This window comes from Pongo pygmaeus, chromosome 13, assembly GCF_028885625.2.
Source record: "Pongo pygmaeus isolate AG05252 chromosome 13, NHGRI_mPonPyg2-v2.0_pri, whole genome shotgun sequence".
NCBI lineage: Eukaryota > Metazoa > Chordata > Mammalia > Primates > Hominidae > Pongo > Pongo pygmaeus.
In genome coordinates, this window is record NC_072386.2 from 107,283,747 (window position 1) to 107,306,782 (window position 23,036).

General features: G+C 42.5%; 1 protein-coding gene across 5 annotated transcripts in view; it reads right to left on the reverse strand.

The window, feature by feature from the left end:
- Positions 1 to 23,036, reverse strand: part of ASTN2 (astrotactin 2) — a 999,842-nt gene that overhangs the window by 289,634 nt on the left and 687,172 nt on the right. For all 5 annotated transcript variants that reach the window (XM_054500794.2, XM_054500795.2, XM_054500792.2 and 2 more), the window contains 2 exons: positions 19,875 to 19,979; positions 16,657 to 16,836 (listed from right to left, as the gene is read on the reverse strand). In XM_054500794.2, coding sequence (XP_054356769.1) covers positions 16,657 to 16,836; positions 19,875 to 19,979 — 285 coding nt within the window. The remainder of the gene's footprint in view (positions 1 to 16,656; positions 16,837 to 19,874; positions 19,980 to 23,036) is intronic.

The following is a 23,036-nucleotide window of genomic DNA, read 5'->3' on the forward strand; positions in this document are numbered from 1 at the left end:
GATCTTAACCACATTTAACTTTCTTCAGGAGCACAGTAAACACTGATCATACTGATCACATCATCCTCCAAGAAGATTCATTTGGCACACTCACTGAGGACATACATGTGGTCATAAAAGAGCTCACTAAAAAGGGATGGACCACTACCCCACACATATTACCAAGTCCTTCCACCTTGGTTAAATTCCTGAAAGCTATTTAGCTGAGGGCCATTCTATCCCTGACACTTGCCAGAAACAGCATTTGCAATTTTTGTAAAAGCCCAATATGTTTTAGTCTATTTTGAGTTCTGGAGACGGCATATTTCTCATTTACAAATTTTACTTAAACCCATTTATGCTATGACTTAAGCCCACTTATGAATTACAATACAGGCACTACAATTAGTGACCCCTGAAAGTCCTTTACTTAAAGGCTTTAGCAACTTCCTCCCATGCTTCCTGAAGTCTCTGGCCCACACTTGATGGCCCTAAGTTGCCCACAGGCATCTTGTGCAAGAAAGTGTCCCTTCAGCCCCGTGCTATATGCCATTAGAGTGCAATTGCTGGCTGCATATTGGACTCTCCTGGAAACAGGCTGGTTGTCACAGGCCCTCAGCCTATGACTCTCCATACCAGCTGCCCATTATCCCTTGGGTCTTGAAATCACACCCTAAAAGTTCAGCATAGCCACTGAGGTTTCCTTGCTGTAGCATAGAGCCAAACCTGGCATATTTCACCTATAGGAAAAAGTCTCCCACCACCACCCTCAGCCCCTTGCTAAATACCATGGTGCTGGTAAAAGTCATCCCCCTTCCCAGACCCTTTGGATATCTGTGGAAGCCCTTGCAATCAACAGAATGAAGAGTAAAGGGAGTTTCTCCACTTTATAGATGGTATCACTACCATCGTATATGATGGAGCTTGCTGGAAAGTTCCTGATTTTTAGCCCATAACTGGGACATCCCTGATAATGAAACAGGCCCCAAGTCAGCACAACTGGCCAAACTTTATGTGGTCCTTTTAGCACTGAATACCCTGACCAACATCTGGACAGTTCTATAGACTGTTGAACCATTGCCAGTGATTTGCTCATCTGCTCCAGCCAATAGCAGCAAAAACAGTTCTCTATCCAAGGTTGCCTCTTTGGGTTAAATAACTCTGTGACTCTCTTGCCTCATATATATATACTTATACTCAAAGTATAAGTCAAGGTCATTTCTGCTCACAATAAATCCACAATAAAAGGCCTCATTAACACTTTAACCCCTTCAGTAGTCTAGAATTTATTGATAGTGACTAAGGCATTCATTTCACTTCTCAAAATACATAATACTGGGCTCTTGTACAAGGCATTTAATGGAACTTTCACCTCCCTTACCAGCCTCAGGCTGCAGGCCTCATAGAAAGCCATAATGGTTTATTTTACCTAAACAAGTTCAAGTTCAGTTAAATGAAACATGCCACATTTCAGTCATCAGTCAAATATCAGGGATAACTTGTAATAAAGATTCTTCTGACTCCATTTTTGGTATTTGACTGCTAACAACTTTCAAATTCTTCTACTTACTCCCTCTTGTTCAGCTTCACATCTGGGAAAACTGATAAGGAAGCCTAGGTAGGCCTACCTTTGGTGCCAGAGGGAAGCTCAATCCATGCAAGCCCCAGATAATATATGAGAACCTCCCCAACCTTCCCTCACCTCCCAGTCCAAGCCAGTCTCCTTTCCCTGCTTTCTCAAACCATGTTTGGACCTGCTTGGAAGCTCCCTCTGCTCTCCCTAGAAAGCTTCATTATGTGAGTGATTCATCTTTTCATATCCTCTTGGTGTGTGTGTGTGGTATCATCAGCCTCAACATCTGAAGCAAATGTTGGGTGGGGGTACATCCCACTACTTCAGAGTGACAACAGATGTTTAGAGTTAAATATTGAAAGAAACTTCATATTACGATAAATGACAATTTCAGACCAGGTGCAGTAAGCTCACGCCTGTAATCACAGCACTTTGGGAGGCCAAGGCGGGGGGATCACCTGAGGTCGGGGGTTTGCGACCAGCCTGACCAACATGGAGAAACCCTGTCTCTACTAAAAATACAAAATTAGCCATGGTGGTGCATGCCTGTAATCCCAGCTACTTGGGAAGTCTGAGGGAGGAGAATCACTCGAACCCAGGAGGTGCAGGTTGCAGTGAGCTGAGATTACACCATTGCACTCCAGCCTGGGCAACAAGAGTGAAACTCTGTCTCAAAAAAAAAAAAAAAAAGAAAGAAAAGAAAGAAAGAAAAAAGAAAAAGAAAGAAAATTTTGTAATTTCTGAGCAACCACATGAATAAAGCCATGTGTTTTGTGAAATGACGTTTAATATTTAAACTTAAAACTGGTAATAAATCTCTAAGTCTGTCAGACCCCAAGATATGAAACTTGTTTGACACATTTAACGATTCTGTAAAAGTGTAAGAAATGAAGTTAAATGAAGAATGTCATGGCCTGAAAGGATGGAAAGGGATTAGACATGCATATTACTTTGCCTGATCCAAGACTCAGGGACTGGATATAGAAGAATGAAACTTCCATTAATTGATACACTGGAAGAAAGGCCACATACAAATAGGCAAATATACCCTAGACCCTGCATAGAAGGCTAATTAGCTAAATGTAAGGTGCAAATGCTCAAGCAACAACCCTGAAAGTGTGTATTCCTCCTTTCTGCTCTGGTGACTATGCCTATTTATTCTCCTCAATGAAATGGGCATATTAACTCCAGCCTATTTAATATGTACTACAACTACTCTTCAATGCCCCATAACATTTTACACAAGTAAAAGCTACCTAAAAATGAGCAGCATAGTCAGCCTCTCTGAATGAAATAAAATGTCTCTAAATAAAATGTCAGAAATAATACAAGTTATGGCAGCAGGAAAGTAGCTTAAGAAAACAAATTGCAAAAGGGAACATTTATTTTTCTTCTGGAAGATACCGTCTTTTCCTATGACTTCAATCACATATGCACCTACATACCAACTGTATTTTTCATGTCTTACCTTCTTTTTGATCACCAGATTGGTGTATACCCGGCTGCCCATTTTATATTGCCAGTTGTATATACCTTAGGAATCTTAGACTCAATATATTCAAAACTGAACTTGGCTCTACCATAGCTGCTGCTTTTTTATTTCAACTAAGGAACTCCAGCATTCACTCAGGCCCTTAAGTCAGAAAGCTTGGCACCATGTCTAATCATTTTCCTCACCTTTCACCTTCTACTGTCCCATCATGAAGTTCTCATCATTCTAGCAACTTAATATTTTTCACATACATTAATTTTTTTCTGAATCCTCATGGCTGCTAAATTTTAAGCTATTATTTTTCTCCTTGAAACACTACTACAACTCCCTAACTGATCCTCCTAACTGTAATCTAGCATCTCACATATACTTCCTCCCATCCCAAGTCAAGCCCTATCCCACACTAGCCAGAGTCAAATTCTAAAATGCAAATGCTAATGATAATATACAAAACCTTTAAATGACCTTTAATTGCTTCTAGTAAAGGTACAACTTTCTTAACATGGTCTATACATCCCAGTGGGATTTGATTCCTGTCCATCTATCTTTCTAGGTTTATCTTACCACCACTTCCATCCCCTCTAGAGCTTTGCTCCATCCACAATTTCTTTTTTCTTATCTCAGGGACATTTTTGTACATGCTTTTCTTGCATCTTGGAACATTTACCCTCTCCATACCTACCTGTGTTGGCCTAAATCTTACCTTCTTCAAGTGTTCTGGAATGCCCTTTTGGATCCACCTTAACTGGTTTGAGCCAGGTGTTCATGCCACACTTTATATTTCTCCTTCTAGCATTTACATATTTCATGGTGACTTTTCTCATTAAATATCTTTTTCCAAGACTAAAATGAGCTCTCTGAAGGCAAGGCAATATTTAATTTACTGCTGCATCCATAGCATCTAGCACAGTACCTGAATCATAGTAGGCATTATAATTGTTGCTGAATAAAACCAGGGGTCAGCTTAGCTCATATGTTGACATATGTGACCACTCTGGGTCACAATTAGCATCAGCTGGTTATGCCACCTCCTGCTTCTCCCAGCACCTGCATCCCTGAATCATTAAGTCTAGCTGCAGTAGAAAGTGGGGTATTGTTGAAAGGTGGGAGGAGTGGTTCCCTCTGATTTGCTTTTCCTTAGAGAATCTTCTCAACTGTAAAATAATTGAAAGTTGTGTTCCTTTCTAGACTCAACCCAAACTTTGTTTTGGTGCAATGTCACCATTGGAAGAGAAGGCTCAAAAATATACCTTTCATTGTGTGGTATATGAAATATATCTCAATAAAGCTGTTACAAACGTAAAAATGTGACCTTGAGCAGGTGAGTTTCCACGTTAGGAAATGGAGATAATAAATGCCCAGCATACCTCCTGGCATGTAATGAATTCTCAGTACATGTCATGTGAACTTGGGAGTCAGACAGTCCTGAGATGGAATCCTGTCTTTGCCTATTAGCAGCCATGTGACCTTTGGACACATGGCCTTTTGAATTGCCACTCAACACACTTCCTTGGATGGGGGAAGAAAGAGAGAGTACTAATCCTGTTTGAGTCCTAATCTTATTATTAACTAATGGTTCTCTTTGGGCAATTATTTTTCTTCTCCATGGCGCTCCATTTCCACCATCTATATTTGTTAAATTAAGGATCTTTCTAGTTGTAAACTTCAATGATTCTGGTGCCCCATACCCTGGAGACTTATTGAGTCAAGATCTCTAAAAGGAGCCTTCTTTCTGGGCATCTGTGGAATAGGAGGGAACAGCAAGGAAGACCCTAAAGACAAAGGACCCTAAGGAGGAAATCCTGGGGCCTAGGGCTGGTATGTCAGATGAAGACAACTAAGGCCAGTTCCTACCCAATGTATCAATGGTCAAGTTGATCTCTGAGGCCCGTCTCAGAGCTGGCACTATGACTCAGAGCCAGCACTCTGACTCAGAGCCAAGGGGTTGCTAGGAAACAAGGATCTGGAGCCTGCTGGTCAGCATCATGCAGGCTTACATCCTGCCGATCAGTCACCCTTTTTTTTCACTCTTCCTGACTAAGTACTTCTAATTGTTGCAGGGAGAAGAGAACTTTGGGAGTGCCCACTTTGGCTAAGTAATAGTAAAATGTAAATGGTAAGAGAATTGGAGCATGAAAAGACAGAAGAAAGAGAAGGCATGAGAGATTACCATTTGCCAACTCTGTGCCTTTGGGTTGTATATCTTACCCCTCACTCCCAAATCTCAGTTTACTAGCATAAAGATACCAATTTTAGGAAGTTGTAGGGATTAAATGAAATTGTGCATGTGAAATGCCCAGCATATCTCCTGGCATGTAGTGAATTCTCAGTACATGGCATAAGGACTTGGAAGTCAGACAGCCCTAGGATGGAATCCTGGCTCTACCTTTTATTAGCCATGTAACCTTGAGCAGATAAGTTTTCACATTAGGAAGATGGAAATAATAATCTGGACCTCACAGGGTTGTTATGAAGACAATATGAGATCATGTGATTAACTAACTCATAATAGGAACTCAACACATGTAAATCATTGTTGCCCTTTCCTCTGTCCTTCTCTTCCAACACACATATACACAACCTATACATTCTTCTAGAACAATATAAGCTTGGTATTCAGCTGTGCAAACATGCTCCCATGTGCCTCACTGCTGAGCTCCAGGCTGTGCTATCTGACATTCTCACCTTCTATTCCCACCTCCAGGTTTAGGAAGAGCTCAAATTCAAAAGCTGACAGATTAGCCAGGGAGAAACAGCCATGACATAGGAAGTCTGGCAGGAAGAAGACATATATCTTAGGCTGCTGTAGTCAGGACCAGAAAAGGCTGTATCATTATGCCTTTTGCTTGAGAAAACTAACAGTAATAATAATCATTATTGGCTTAATTATGTCTCATGATAATAATGAATGATGATCATAATAGCATTTCCTGAGCATTTGTTATATGCCAGGTGCAGCAATAATCACTTTACAAACATCAGTTCATTTAAATCTCATAACAATACTGCAAGATAAGCATAATTATACCCATGTTAAAGATAAGAGAATTGAGTCCCGGGAACCAAAGAGACCTGACCTAAGTCACACATCTTGAGAATGGAACAGATGACACATAGCTTCTTATGTATGTTGCCATTTGTTGAAACTTACACCTGTCGGGAAGAGAATGCATCAATGACCGACTTGTGCTGAGTTCCTGCTATGAGCCATGTAATCACATGATCTCACATCATCTGCATAAGAATCATGTGAGATCTAAATGTTTTTCCAGCTATTCCCCTGGTATCTCCCAAAGTGGCCAGTTGTTTTCACTTAATTTAAGGCATTGGAGATTCAGTCTTTTCTATTTGTGACAGTTCTCAGCTGTGGACAGAGGCAATGGGAGTGTCTCTAACTACTTGGGAGACTAAGGCCCAGTGACATTCAAAGGTCTAACAAAGAAGCCAATAGCATTCCCTGGGAGCACTGAGGGGATGCAGGTACTATTGCTCCTAACTGGTCCAAGAAGACTCGCCATTCCTAAAGGTGCCAGGCCTTCCTACAAATCTAGCTTTGCATTGTTGTCTCCTTGCATGGAGTCTCCTTCCTCCCCACCTTCCCAGTTGGCAAATGCCTACTCACCCTCAAATTCCTGTTTAGACATCTTTTCCTCCAGGAAGACTTCCCAGCCCACCCTCAGTAGGTTAGGGGCCCATCTCTCAGCCTTGTTCCCTCCATTCCCCACCCTCCATACACATGCACACTTTATGCTTTCCTCTATCACAGCATTTATCAAATTATAAAGCATTTATTTAAAAAATCTGTTCACCTATTAGTCTTTCCCATTTGACTGTGGGATCTTTGAGAGCAGGGACTGTGTCTCACTTGCCTTAGCCTCCTTAGCACCTCATATTAGGGGCTCAAGGAACTATTGTGGAATGATAGAGCGGTGAGAAAGGATAAAGGAAAGAAATGAAAGGCAGACAGGGAAGAACAGGTTCCCCTGGGGTGTGGTATCTGAAAGGACTGTCTGTGAGCAAGGCTCCTCTCAGGTTGGTAGGTTAGACCTGCTGATAATGACCGAGGGAAGGCAAAAACTTCAATGTGTGTATCTGTATTCCCTCCAGACCATTTTGTTCTCATTAAGGGGCTGAAGGCAGAGAGATAGCAAAAGCTCCACATTCATCTCCAGGGAAATTCCACATACTTAGTGCCAGACTGCTGAGAGAAAAGGGTCCTATCTAACAATCCTGCTCCCTCAGGCCCTGCATCTCTGTCTGGGACTGTGACTGTGACAGGGGAATGAGTATGATTTTGCACCTGTTTGAATCAGAGTAACTAGTTTACAACAGTATTAATCTCTTGTCACTTCCCCTAGGAAGATGGAGAGTGGGGATGGTCTCCAGTGCTTTAGGTAATGATGCACACACATGTACCCCAAATAATATAATGAGCAGTCTGCCAAACAAAGACTCTGCCATTTATGAGTATGTGGGAGGCTTTGGCAACAGGTAATCTTTGAATTTGTTCTAAGTTTTCTGGAGAGGGAAGGCCAAACCATGTTTCTACCTGGTTATTAAATTTCTCCCTTCACCACTGCAGTTTCTAATTGATTGCATAAAGCTGACCTCATCTTTCCCATCTGTAGAATGGGAATGGCTAACCGAGATAAGAATGGAAAACACCTTACACAAGTCACTATTTCTTACTGTCACACTCACGGCAGACATTGCTAAGTAATCACTGCATTCTTTTCCACTGAGCAGAGTCCTGGCCCAGAAACTCAATGCAGTATTCCAGACAGTTGATTACAATGGGCACATAAAGAAAACTCAGGCCTGACTATGTGATTGCTAATGCCTCTTCCCACTCTGACTTTGTAAGGTTTGACTTTACTTTATAATGCAGCCCTGAAGCTAAGATTTGGAAGCAAGTTATGCCAGGGGATATTGGTGATAAAGAGAAAATTTTCACCCCTGCTCAAGCTGAAGGTCTAAATTCCAAGTCTTAGCTTTCCTCATTTATTTTACCTGTGGATAAGAGAAACAACAGGAGAGCAAATGTTTACCTTTGGGTTTGATACCAACATCTAAAGAGTTCTCTGAGGCTGCTGTGGTATGCCTAAACCAACACCGACTCCGTGACTAAAGCAGCCTGGGTTCAAATCCCTGCTTTGCCAAATTCCCTGGTGTGAATCCTGACAAGTCACTTTCCCCTTCTGAGCCTCAGTTTCCTCAAGCATGAAATGCAGATAACAACGCTTGACTTACAGACTTTTTGTGAGGAGTAAACTGGATGAAATAATGTATGTGAAAGTGCTTTGTGTGATGCACTGCACTGAGCACATGCAGAGGATTATTATTCTTGGTATGTACCAATAGGAAAAGACTAGGGTGTTCCGTTCCAGATGGACTCAATCTAAACCGGGGAACAAATGCTTTTTTTGGTTAATTTCATCTTGTGGAAACGGCAGTCTCATGGGCCTATTTGTGTTTAATGAACCACATCCTGTATCGTCTTTTTGCATGGTTCTGAGGAGAAATAAGTTGGCTCTGTCTTCTGGCATGCTGTAGACTAGTGAGTGTCCAGCTCGTATTTAACCTCCTCCAGTCTCTCTGCCTTCATCCCTAGAGCTAGACTGATCCTACAAATAACTGCACAGAAGCTAAGGCACAAAGGGAGAAGAAAGGGATAGTTAGCCAACTCTCACCACCATGCTGGGACCCTACCATAGACAAATGCAGCCAGGCTGGGATTTTTCACCTAGGATAAAATTAAGGAGTTTAGATTCAGAAGTGACTGCCCTGGGGTCAAGCAGCTAGGAATCAGAAAAGCCAGGTTTATCTGAGTTCAAAGTCAGTGCTCTCAAATTTTCAACAAATTGCTTTTAATACATCAGTAGTCTTCGTCCTTTCTGGAGTCAGAGAACCCTTTGAGACTGCAAGAAAGCTATGAAGACTTTCATCCCAAATAAAACACAAATGCAGATGAACAACACTTTGCCTATACCACTAAAGCATTTATGACCCTCCCAGGCTCACTCAGTCACTCACTCATTTATTTCAATAAACATTATTGAATGCTATCAATATGCCAGGCACTGGCTAGGTATTAGCCAAGCAGGCATGGTCCCTGCCCTCACAGAGCTTATAGTGCAGCAAGAGAGACAGATGTAAACTAATAAATGTGAACTTACAAACAGGTTATGTGTAGCAAAGGAACATCATTCTAAGAAAATAAAAATGTAGCAAAGGATCCTGACACAGCCTGAGGCTTCTTGAAAGGTTTCCTGAGAAAGTGACATTTGAGTTGGATGATATGAAGTGATCTCAGCAAAAATGGGGAAAAAAAATCAGCAGAAGGCCAAGTGACAAAAGGATTGCAGCTTGTTCTAGGACTTGAAGGAAGGTCAGTATGACAAAACGGCAGAAAGCACGGAGACACACGGGGCTGAAGAGGTTGGCTGAGGACAGATCAGAACTGTTAGAGCCCTGAGGCCATGGGAAGGAATTTGCAAATTATCCTCACAGCAGTGACAAGGCACCTAGAAGTTTTAATCCAAGGAATAACATGATGGGATCTCTATTTTAGAAACATCCTATAATGGTTAATTTCATGCGTTAACTTGGCTGGGTTATCAAACTATTTGGTCAAATAGTATTCTGGGTATGTATGTGAGGATGATTTTGGAGAGATTAACATTTGAATTGGTAGACTGACTAAGCAGATTGTCCTCCTTAATGTGAGTGGACTTAAACCAGTAAGTTGAAGGCCCCAATAGAACCAAAAGATTGACCCTCCTGCCTGAATGTCTTGAGCTAGGACATTGGTCTTTTCCTGCCTCTGGACTCCAATGGAAACATCATCTTTTCTTGGATCTCAAGCCTACCAGCCTTCAGACTGGAACTTATAGCATTGGCTTTCCCAGTTCTCAGGGCTTTGGATTCAGACTGGAATTACACCATCTGCTCTCCTAGGTCTCCAGCTTGCTGACTGCAGATGTTGGAACTTCTCAGCCTCAATAATTATGTTAGCCAATTCATTATAATAAATCTATATCATCTATATCTATATTTACATATCTATACCTGTATCTGTGTGTGTGTGTGTATATATATATATGTATATATACATGTGTATATATATATGTATATATCTATCTATAAGTCTCCCGCTACATATCCATCCTGTTGGTTCTGTTTCTCTGGTTTTGTTATCCTGGCTAACACACATCCTCAGGGCTGCCACGTGGTTAGGATTCAGGGAGGCAGGGTAGATGCAGGCTGACCAGGTAGGAGAACAAAGCTGGAGTCCACACAAGGTATGATGGTGACTTGGAATAGGGTGGCAACAGTGAGGAAGAAAAAAGTGGGCAAATTTAAGAGTTATTTGAGAATTAAAATTGACAGAACTTGAAATGGTTTGGAAATGGGTGGGGGAAATCAGCAGAAGATCTTCTCAGAAGCTAAGGTACAAAGGGAGAGGGAAGGGATAGTTAGCCAACTCCCACCACCATAGACAAATGCAGCCAGGCTGAGATTTTTCACCTAGGATAAAATTAAGGAGTTAAGATTCAGAGGTGACTGCCCTGGGGTCAAGCAGTTTGAAGTCAGTGCTCTCAGATCTTGAGAGAGGGTGTTGAGAAGGATTCCTAGGTTTCTTGTTCTGCTTCTAAACAGATAATGGTGCTTCTCACTAGAACACTAGAAAAGTATTAGGTTGTGTGGAGTGGAGTTTGGGCAGGCAAGAGAACTAGAATGATAGCAAATATCAGAGGAAAGCTTGAGGTTGGAGGTATAAAGTAGGACTCATCAGTGTGGGGATTACAACAGAGATCATGACCATAGAAACAGTCTAGAAAGAGGGGCCCATAAGACAGGCTCCTGTGAAACCTCACTTACTAATGTTGCAGAAGAGGATGAACCTGCAGAGGAGACAGAGATGCAACAGTCCAGAGGGGAGGTAGAAAACCATGAAGATCTGGTATCACCAAAACAAGCACAGAAAGTGCCTCACACAGGAAGCAGACAACTTTGTCAAAGGCTACTGAAAGGTCAAGCAAGATGGAACCTGAAAACTGTCCACAGGATATTGAATCACTGAGGAAGTAAACCAAGACCTTGCAGGTCTCAGACCCTAAGAACAACTCCATGCATATCTTGTTGCCATCTTAAAAGCAAGTTCCCTCAGGAAACTGAAGGCTCTGGAGAATTATCCAACTCTCATCAGCCCCTTGGCCCACCTGTCCTCAAAAGAAGAGGCGACAGTTGAATAATCATTCCCTTCTCCTCCTCCACCTACAACCCCTGAGATGCCTTTTAAACAGCCAAAAACTCCTTTAAAAAGTAGTCTGGGAATGTTTCAGCTGACATTCAAAAGTGCATTGTAATTCAAATGGAAATGCAGAAATGCAATCCCTTGGACAGTCTAGGAAAATGATAATAGAGATAAGACACCTTTTAAAAGTGGCGACATGTATTTATCTGTGGGGACATTTCTATACCATGGACTCTCCCAATCTAAACTCAGGAGCAGTGCAAACTTCACATAGAGAATGTCCTTCCACAGGGGTCACCTAGGCAGTACACTTGGAAAAGACATGTTAATTGCGTAGCATTCTTTCACTTCTAGCCTCTCTTTATTTCCCCATTTCTCTTTGTGGATTTTGGTGTGCATTTGTCTAGCTCTCTTTGTTTTTCTGTCTCCTCCTCCCCTCCCCCCTTTTCTCTCTCTCTCTCTGTCTGCCTTTCTTTTCCTCTCTTTCTTGCTCTAGCTCTCTGTCCCTCCCTCTCTCTCAGACACACACACAGAATGAACAGTTCTTTCACATACACACATCTGTCACCTTCCATAGTCAGTTTCTCTATAAAAAAGAAGCAATTAAAAATTCAGAAAACTTATTATATTTCTAATTCCTGCATCTATCACTATTCTCCCTAAGTAGAGAATGACAGGGGATGATAAAAGTTACAGATTCCTTTTGATATCTCCCCAGTCCAGTTCCACAGCTCCTTCCCTTCACTGGCTCCAAGCCTGTAGCTAAACTCACTGAGGCCCCTCCCATTCCCAGGACAATATACCTCTGCCCTTGATCCTGGGTCACAATGATGACAAGGGATGAGAGCAAATTAGCAAGCCCCACCCCTGCTCACACACGTGTGTGCCTTCACGCACATGCATACACACAAACATACACACCTGGAAACACAGTAATCGAAGTGGATGTGGCAGCCTTGGGTGGAGGGCATGGGTTGGATCAAGATAATTAGGCCCTCAACTCAGAGCTGGATGGGTCCATCCATTGCTCTATTTTCTTATTCAATCTATACAATGACTTTGCATTTTGCATATGGAAAAACTGATCTTAAAGAATGAATCACTTTGCTCAAGATCACACATCTGGGAAGAGGTGGAGCTGGGATTTGAATTGAGATCCATCTGATTGTAAAACCTGTGCTTTATCTCCAAATGAGAAAGTCTTTATCCAAGGTAGCCACAGGAAGGGTGACTTTATACAGTGAACCCTCATCATGATATAAAGCTCATGTATCATGATCACAGCTAGGGAGAATATGTGAATATCAAGTCAAAGGGTGAAATGGAGCCCCAGTGGGAAGAAGGTAGTTTTTTCAAAATACAGGGATATCAAGAGCACAGAAACATGTAGTGAAAGTATTATGCTTGAGCAAGAGACTCAGAAGTTCACACACTGCTTGAGGGAATGGCACAGGAGCAGAGGTGATGGCTAAAGAAACCCGACATGCTAAACAGCTTCCATGCTAATCATGCCTGGAACCTAGAGCTTCCAGGGATGACTTTGGCTACTCTAGTTGTTTCCTAAGGCCCAGTTCTTCCTGCGCTAGATTCTACCTTATTGACCGGTTCGGTGTTCCAATCCCCTACAGACTACTGGAAAGCTCAGAATTCCCACCTGGTGATATAAAACTCTGCCTTCCTGCCTGGAGATCTTACCAGTGGTTATTGGCATGCCCAGTGCCCCCTCTGGAATCAACAGCAAAAACTGGGTCTGTTATTCTAGCTTTTATTTTTGCCCTATTACAGGGAAGAAAATACAGAGGATCTAGACCACCATACGTCCTTTCTGTGTCTAGAATAGACATTACCAACCGATCGTCTCAATGATTCCAATAACTTACACACAGTGTTCTAGACAAGCCATTCCCTAGTTGATCAGAATTGGCACATGAAAGCTAGAGAGCATAATATGATAGTGACTGGGTATTCCAACCAGCCTGGAAATGTCGGCCTCCTCCCTCTTCCCAGCTGTCTACCAGTGGATTTTTAAAAGTCTGTAACAAAAATGGTGAAATATTGGGAGACTAAGGCATGCTGGTAATGAACAACGTAGGAACAGAGCCTATATCTTCTTTATTTGGTGCCACAATATCTGATGCACACACAAAAAAATACAGAGAAAAAGCAGTTGGGAAATGTTCAAATAATTAATGAATAACTATGACTTTATTTTCCTGCACAATGCACCTTTAGAAACACTTAGGGGAATGAGAGTAAAGTAAACTCCTCATGGGAAATATTTTAATCAGGCACATTCACCCCATCTCCCTTGGCTTTCCGGTAATTTCCAGTGGCTTCCCCAGATCATAAAAGTGGCCAGGGTCCCATCATTATGAAACCTGGGAAGGCTAGGGCATTTGTTTCTAATGTCCAGGGACACCAGAGCTAGGGCGAAGGAAGAACTGGGCTCAAGTTTGGATTCAAATACCATCTTCTTGGGCTTTTGCCTCTGTAAGTTAAGGTTTCCCTTCTGGAAAGGGGGAAGTGAGTACCCTTGCCTCCTCTGCTTTCTGGGGTAGATGGGAAGATCACAGGAAGGCCATCTGGAAACTGTAGAGGGCTATACAAATGCTCATGGTTGTTATCCATGCCCTATTTGGTCTATTTTCCCCAACCTACTCTACCAAGTTTGGCCCCTCCACTCCTCCCTTCACTAAGAGTTAAAACAACACTTACAGGGATTGTCTTTATCTAGTGACATCTGTAATTCACAGATAAAAATGAGGGTTGAGCTCACACATTAGCAAGGTATGGAGCTGGGACTAGAATCCTCGGCTGATGCCCATAATTTTTACTTTATTTCAAGCTACTGTTTTCTATGTACCTACTATGTACCAGACATTTTATCTACATCATCTCATTTTATTCTCCCAAAAGCCATGCGAGAGAATTACTATCCCTCATTTAATACATGAGGAAACTGAGACTTAGAAGTTCTTTTACCTGAGGTTACCTGCCAGGTGTGTAGAAAGAGGAGTAAATACATGAAATACCCTCCATCCCACTTCAGCACTGCACTATCTCTCCTCCTCTCACAAGTTCTGCCCACCGAGTTATCAGCCTCCAAGCCCAGATTCATCCTGGCCTGGTTTCCAACGTTTAGCAGATGGCAGTGACACATAACTCATGGCTGGGGAGAAAAGGGGATACTAGCTATCTTTAAGTCCAAAGGCTTCTTTCAACTCTACAGATGCAAATCCCCAGCTTCTCATCTCCCCATTCCCTAGCATCACTCCCAAATATAAAAAATCAAACCAGAGTATTTGATCTACCATCTAGGTGGTCACAGCAGGTGAAGATGGAGGGGAAGAAACACACACAGAATGGTTAATTTGACCTCAATGCATCCCCTATCCTCTTCTTGGGAGCAAGTATGGACAATGGAAGCAAGAAAAGTGCCTTTGCAGACTAGAAGCCCAGGAAGGAAAACACCAAGTTTACCCCGCAAGTTTGCGGCAAAGCCAGGTCTTGAGGGGGACCCCCCAGCTATTATTTCAGCACTCTTTCTTCCCCCCTCCCGTCTTATTTGTAACAGATTCCATGATCCACCATGCAAGGAATGGGATTTTCTGGAATGAGAAAGTCAAGTCTAAAGTCTGAAGACAGTTAAGGATGGAGAAGGGGTGGGATTTAGAATCAGAGTAGTGTCCCAGGCCCCAAACGTGGTATGAAGCAAATTAGTTATTTAGCCACAGTGAGTGAAGGTTTTTATAAACATAACCTAATTGTATTACTTCAAAGTCCTGAAGCTTATTGCCCTGCTTGATGATGTGTCACATTATTTGTAGGGTAGCACAATGAGACTTCTATTGATTTAATGCACTTCCTTAAAGACTGTCATTGTCACAGCCATAAAACGGAGCTATTCCCAGACAACTCAATTATATCCACTGTGCCCATAAACCACCCCGTGCCCCACACAGTTGCACACAGGAAGCAGAAAGGGGTGAGAGCACGACTGGGGATGCAAAGCTCCCAGGGACAAAGGGAAAGGATCTAGAGATTGGGAAGGCAGGTGGACTAGGGTTTTATCCAGTTGGGAATGTGCGGCTGCATAAAAAGCACTAGACAGGAGGTGTAGAGCACCCCACTTGGTCTTGGCCCTGCCAAGCAAAGCTGTGTGAAAGCTCCCTTCTTCTCCCCTATAGACTTAGTTTCCTCGACTGCAAAACTGGAGTGCTATGCTCAATGAGATCTTTCAGATCCCTCCTGGCTCCCACATTTTGTGGTTTTTTGTTATGATTGCTTTCGTTCTTGGAGATAGGGTGGCTGAGCTGTATGAAAAGATGCAAGCATGTTCTTAACATTGCTCTTCACCCTTTCCATCAATTGAGAGACTTTCTTTTACAAATAGTTGATAATAATAGTATTAACTATATCAAGAAGCATTTCAGTATAGTTGAAAGAGGGAAAGAATATGGGCTTTTGCAGCCAGCCAGCCTTGGGTTCCAATCCTGACCCTGCTACTTATTAGCTGTGTGTCTATGAGCACTTGATGTGGCATATCTGAGACTCATTTTCTCACATGTAAAATGGGAGTATGAATACACTGACCTATTAAAACACATGTATACACATGTGCGATATTTCTAACTTTCTCAAAATGCTATTACATAAACCACTTATCTTTAATGTGAGAAGCAGACAAGAATAGCTACTTATGTAGCCATTTCATAGGAAGGGAAAATTGAGGTGGAAAAGGAATAACCTTCACAAGGTCAGTGGGCAGAGACTGGTCTCCTACACCTGGTCTGAGGAATTCCAATTCTGATAATAGCTGAGAGTCAGAGGGAAATGAAATCTGCTGGCCCTTCCTGAGGATAAAAGCCTCACTACGGGACAGAATGGAAACCGTCCGCTTGGTCATGAGGTGATTGTTTTTCCAGCAGAAGGGAGTTCTTCTTGGGAGAGAAGAACCCAAGATCTTCTTGGGTTCTTCCAAGAAGCCTGGAGAGAAGAAAGTGTCAAGAAGACACCACTTGCCGACCCCCAACCTGATCCCTGGCAGTTGTTTCAAAGAGAGGATGTGGGAAGCAAAGTACCTGCAGGAGAAGGCAAGGGTTCTGGAGTCTAGAACACTAACTTGAGGCCTCAGAAAATGTCTGACTTGACAGAATCCTGCAAAATCATTATACGATCCCTCACTCTGCCCATGGTGAAACTGAAGCTCAGAGAGAGGCAGGGACTTGCCCATGGTCACACAGCTTGGATGTGGCAGAGCTAGGATTTAGATCCAAGGCAGCTCAGTTGTCTCCCCAGACCCCTTGCCTCTACAGCCTGCCTGGCCACCTCCTCCAGTAGGCACTCCGGGCTTACCTTTCTGATACTGGAGCCACAGCTGCTGCTGGACCTTCTTGCTGGGAAAGTGGATGATGCAGGTGAGCTCTGAGCCATAGAGGGCCTCTGCGATGTAGTGGGAGCCATAGTGCTGGATGAAGGACAGCAGCTCCTCCCGACTGCTCTCCTTGGTCAGGATCTTGAGAACATTAGTGAAGCCTGGACAAGAGAGGAGCATGTGGAGGTGGTCAGATGTGGGAGGCTGGCAGCTAGGCAAATTATACAGTAGCAGGGGTTCTTCCTAACCTGGATTTGGTGCCCTACCCCTCAGCACACTGGCAGCTTGGTGGCTGCACTAGTCCAAACATACACATAATTCCCTCATTTAAATAGCAAAGAATGCCTTCTCTGAGGGGCACATCAGACACAGTGACCAAGAGGGAATCTGGAGGAGAAAAAGGCCTAAACTCAGCAACGTAGACCATGGGAACTTAAACAAGATAAATCAGGAAGTCAAAGCTGATATCTACTCACTGAGCAACCAGTGTGTACTGGGAAAACTGTTAGATGTTTCACCCTCTTTATGTAACTTAACCTTAGCCACAATTGTATATAACTTGACAACAACAACCCCCATTGTATAATGAGCCAGTCAAAGCTGAGAGACTAAAATTGAGTTATCTTGAACTTCCAGCTAGAGAAAGAAGCTGGACTCAAACCCACTTATGTTCTCACTGCAACCTGCATGCATCTTCCACTGCACCAAACAAACCAGGGCTTGAACTGCCCATGGCTGGAATCCTAACGCTGCATTTGCCCAGAGTCAGCATGTATTCTGAGTCCATGAATCTGATTCCTGGTTTAGCTTCCTGTAGCATTGCTTTTCTTTATATCTCTGCTGTTCCCTCTCTTTAACAGTGGTGTGTTCTCTCTCCCTAGATTTCCACAGAGCCTTCTTGCTGCTCTATTTCTTAGTCCTAGGCTAAGTCCTCAGCACTTAGCATGGGGCCTGCACAGCAGTCACTCATTAAAAACTGCTCCCTCTTTCTCTCCTTCGTCAAACAGGCACATGACCAAGCCATTCTTCCAGGGGCATTCCTGAGCTCCTCCCTGCTACTGGACAAAGCCTACTCACCTTCTTTAGAAATTCAAGGTTCCAAGCTCATCTCTCATGAGCCACCCACACTAAGTTTTAGCTCCAGCCAAATTAGTTTTATTATTTATCCTGAATGTGACCTGGAATTTCTATCATTCTATCTTTCCTTGCATTCTCACTACCCTCAACACACACACACATACACACACACACACACACACACACACCTGAAATGGCCTCCCTATGTCCTCCCTAAGTCACACCTATGCTTCAAGGCCCCTGGAAGTCACCTCTTCTCCAAGAAGCCTTTCACATCATCATGGACAGGAGTGCCTTCTGTCTGCACTTTCAACATGCACCATCTTAAAGTCAGAAGCTCTACCTTATTTGTCTCTATATCTGCACATGCATCCTCCCTGCACACCAACCCCAAATGGGTACATGGCCCAGTTCCTGGGACACAGCAAACACACCAACCACAATTATTACAAGAACAACCAACACTGTGCCACATCAAAGTAAAATGTAAAAGAACAAGCTTCTCTCCAACATTAAAAGTGAGCTCCAATTTGCCAACATTTGATTGACAAAAGGGTTTTCCAGGAGCATCATTATTGATTAATTAAAGCAGATGCACCTTTGTACTTCTAATAGGAACATCATAGTCTTATTCACAAATGCAGTGTGGGGTGTGTGGGGCAGAAAACAAAAATAGGGCTCAAAGAATGGGTGTTTGATGAGAACAACCCCTCTCCATCAACCTGTTAAGTAATACAACTGGCTAATTAATACAGTAGTGTTAATAATTAGATGGTTTCTGTTAAGTAATAAAAAACAATACCACAGAGATGCCCTGAGGCTCTTATCCAGGCAGACAAAACTGCAGTCAAATCCTTGATTCATTCATTCCCTGCTCTGCCACTTACTAGCTGTGTGACCTTGGGCAAGTTATTTAACCTCCCTAACCCTCAGTATACTTATCTGAAGAAAAATGGGATAAATAATGCCTTCCTCACAGTACTGTTCTGTCATAAGAAATGAAATATTATAAAATGCTTAACAGATGTCAGCAATAATTACTATTTCTACTTCCCAGAGGGTGAAATCTTCCAATTCCCAGGCTATAAGAGCTCCATTTTGCTGATGAACAAAGAAAAGAGAACAAAAGAACTCATAGATAATCAGAGGACACTCAGACAATAAACCAGTGAAAGTGTTATTAGTAAGAGTTAGGGTAGAATATCCTAGGTCAGGCCTCATCTTTCCAGATTCTTTCATTCATTCCTTATTTTTCAGTTTTCATTTATTTTTAAAAATTCCTCCATCATACATGAGCACCAACAACGTGCTAATCTTCGTTAGTTTTGGAGATACTAGAATAAATAAGACCCAAGCCCCACCCACAGTTCTCAGGTCATAGACAAGATTCCAATATAAATCAAGGACTTGTTAGTGTCTTGATATAGATATTCAAGCACCGAGAATCCTGTCAGTTGTTTTGAAGGGAATGGAGAATGGGGGAGGCATCACAGAGTGATATAGTATATGTTCCCAAGACAAAGAGGTCCAGGCAGAGGGAACAGTATGGGCAAAGTCACAGTGGCATGAGAGAACATGCATCATTTTGGGCACTATAAATTGTTGCCATCTGTTGGAGCTTAAAGTTCATGTGGATATAATGTGGGTGGTGCATGAAAAGGGATGGGGGTGTGGGGGTTATATAAGATTTTTGTATCGGAGATGGACAGGAAAAGAAATTAGCCAGGAGAGAAAGAGAAATTGGTGTCTGAGGAGAATTTATAATTCACAAGCTTGAAATACTTCAAAAACATAAATGTGACTTAGATACTGTTTATCCCCACTCTCCTATTCATACTTCCACACCCTACTCAGATACCTTTTCCTCCAGGAAGCTTCTCTAGCTCCCCCAGAATGATTAGCTCCATCTTCTGTGCCACCGCTTCCCCATTATTGCATCGACCCTACTGTCTGTCAGACTCCTGTCCACCCACCCTCCCTAGGACTCCTTGATGGCAGAGAGGATGCATCCTCATTTCCTCAGCATCCCCAGTGCTCTCATATGCCCTGGCACATGCTAGGTCCTTGGCAGCAAGTGCTAAATTATTCCAAGTCCCCTGGCTGCCCAGGCAGTGGTCCTCACCTGCTGAGAGGGTGATGGTGCTGAGCTTCACACGGTAAAGGTTGCTCCGGACCCGCCACTGCTGCACCATGGGGTAACCCATGGCCTCATCATACCTTATATCTCCTGGGAGAGAAAATAAGATGGTCACGTGAGCCCAGAATTAAGACGCTTCACACCACAACGCTCACCCTGCAGCTCTTGGCTCTGGGTAACAGACACCTCTTTGAAGTACAACTTTCATTGGGACTGACAATTTTATGAACCCCACCCTCCAGGCCTCTTCCTGGTCTCTAATCTCAGCCCTACCCCTCATTTTTCTCTACACTCTATAGCTTGCAAGTCCCCTTTACCCTACAAGCAAGAGCAACCTCAGGTCAGATCTATGTCTTACCTAACCCCATTTGCAACTTGCCACCAGGCACTAGACATCTCAGTGCTTCCGTTTCCACATCTGACACTGTAGCTATCTCTAATACTCTTATTTCATAGGCATGTTGTGAGGCTCAGGTAAGGTACTAGAAGTGGGAGCCCTCTGGTAACCTAGAAATGTTGTACACGTAGACCACATGTAAGTAAACTACAGCCTATTTGTTATGTATTGTCTGTAGCTGCTTTCACACTATGACAGCAGAGTTGAGCAGTTGCAATACAAACCACCTGCAAAGCCAAATGCATTTTTTAACTTTCCCTTTATGTTTGCTGACCCCTATGTAGACTATCATTTCTTAACATGGAAACATGGGTGTTCATAAGTATTATGTACAATATATGTATACAGAAATAAACTCTTTCTATTTCAAGTAAGACTGAGAAGCACAGGCAAAACAAAGTTTAACTGTATAATTTCTCAGCATCTTGATTATATTAATAATGCTTGAAAGTAGTGTGCAAACTTCTTTGACCATAAAACCCCTTTTGTATGAAAGGTCCCTTGGAATTCATGTTTTATAGAATAAATTTCAGGAAACACTGGTGTAAACAAGAAATAAAAACAGAAAAGACACAACAAAGTGTTAGCGGTGGTAAATGAAAAATTATTGTTTTCTGATTTATATTCACAACTATTTTCTAAATTTTCTACCCTAAGCTTTGCAAACTCTCTTTTTTATAAGCTGAACAAAAATACATTAAAAAGATGCTAGTCACATCAGCAGTTATTATTACTGTTTTTATGTATCCATGCTTTCTTGTGCCTCTGCAAATGGCAGGCACATTTTCAATCCTTTTCTCTTGTCCCCTGGTGAGTAGGCACTTAAAGAGATATTTGATACCAAGATTAAAATGAGAATCTCATTGGAACAAATGATTTCTTCCTGGACGTTACTGCAGTATTAAAGTTGTCCATTACTGTCAACTTTTTTTTTTCCTCCTTATGCTCCTTAGCCTTTTCAGGAATAAAATAGTTTTTTAGAGGCTTTCATTTTAAAGTGAAATTTTCATGATCCCCAAAGATATGTCCACTGGAGTGAGGTTGTTTGTTATAAATACATCCTCTTTGTTTATCTGCTCTGCGTCTCCTGTCCTTCCTTTGCAGAGGCTAGGGAGAAAAGGAGATTGTGTGGAGGGAGGAAGGGCAGGGCTGTGTTTTTGACTAAGGGCAGAGAAAATGTCTGCACAAGAAGATTCAGACACCAGGGACAGGGCAGTCTCTGCTCCTTCCATTACTGCTCATTCATGTTCAAAGCAGACTTGCTGGGGGCATTGGCAGCCAAGGCCTCTCTCCAACAGAGGGAGGCAGAATGATGCAGGCTGTTGAGAGGCAGCTCTTTCACTTGGTGGCATGATGTCCAAACATAAAAACAAAACAAATTTAAAAATTCCTTCTGATTATCAAGTAATTTATAAAACCATCTTCTCACTCCATCTCTCACTTCCTTCCATCCCTGCTCATTCCTGGATTCAAGCCTCAAATAAAAGCTTCTCCACTGGAATGGATGTCAGCTTTTTGAGGTCAAGGTCATGGTCTATATTCCTCCCCTTCTACAGAGTCTAGAAGACAGCCTGGCTTATAGTAGCCTCTCAATAAATGCCTATCCACTGGCTGCCTAACTCTCGCTCTGTTCCTAACCATAAACTCATCCCTGGGTTACTCTATCGCTGACTCTCACCTTGCCCTCCCCATCCCAGATCCCCACCTGGGGATTATGGTTGGAATGAAGCTATGTCATGGAGGGAGGAATTTTTCCTGGTAATAATTAATAATAATAATAATAATAAATCTTTTGAAATGCAATAGTTCCTTTTATTAGGAAATCTCCAAAGATCCTTGAGTCAAAACAAAGAATCATAACAATTTGAACCACTAATGGATACCCATAGTGTCCCAAGCATTTTATATACATGATCTTTATTTCTCATTAGAATCCTAAAAAAATAATTATCATACCCTATTTTTTTGTTATTGTGTTTTGTTTTGTTTTGTTTTTGAGACAGAGTTTCGCTCTTGTTGCCCATGCTGGAGTGCAGTGGCAAGATCTCGGCTCACTGCAACCTCCGTCTCCCGGGTTCAAGTGATTCTCCTGCCTCAGCCTCCTGGGTAGTTGGGATTACAGGTGCCCACCACCACCCCTGGCTAATTTTTTGTATCTTTAGTAGAGACAAGGTTTCATCATGTTGGCCAGGCTGGTCTCAAACTCCTGACCTCAGGTGATCAACCTGCCTCGGACTCCCAAAGTATGGGGATTATAGGCATGAGCCACTGCACCCGGCCCATACCCTATATTTTAGAGGAAGAAACTGAGACTCAGAGAGGGAAACTGTCCAAAGACATACCAGGATCAATGACAGGTTCAGTGGCCTTTCCATTAAAGCACAGCACCTCCTCACAGACCGTGGACATGTCTGCTTTAGGAGGTAGTAAACTCCCCATCACTGGGGGTATCCAAAGAGGGATAACCACTCAGGAAGGATGTTATAGACTTGATTCCTCATTAGGAAGGAAGATTAGACTAGACACATTTTGCAGTCCATGTTAGCTCTGAAATTTTATGATCTTAAAAAAAATGAAAATTAAGGAAGGCATAGAAATTTTTTGTAACATTTTACAAGGTGTCTTTTACATCCATCATTTCATTTGATCTAAATCTGGGTCCCTCTTTGAGATAGCACAGGTCAGGGGTGATGTAAGATAGTGGATATGCCATCAGCTTTGGAGTCAAGACCGACTTTGTTTAAATCTTG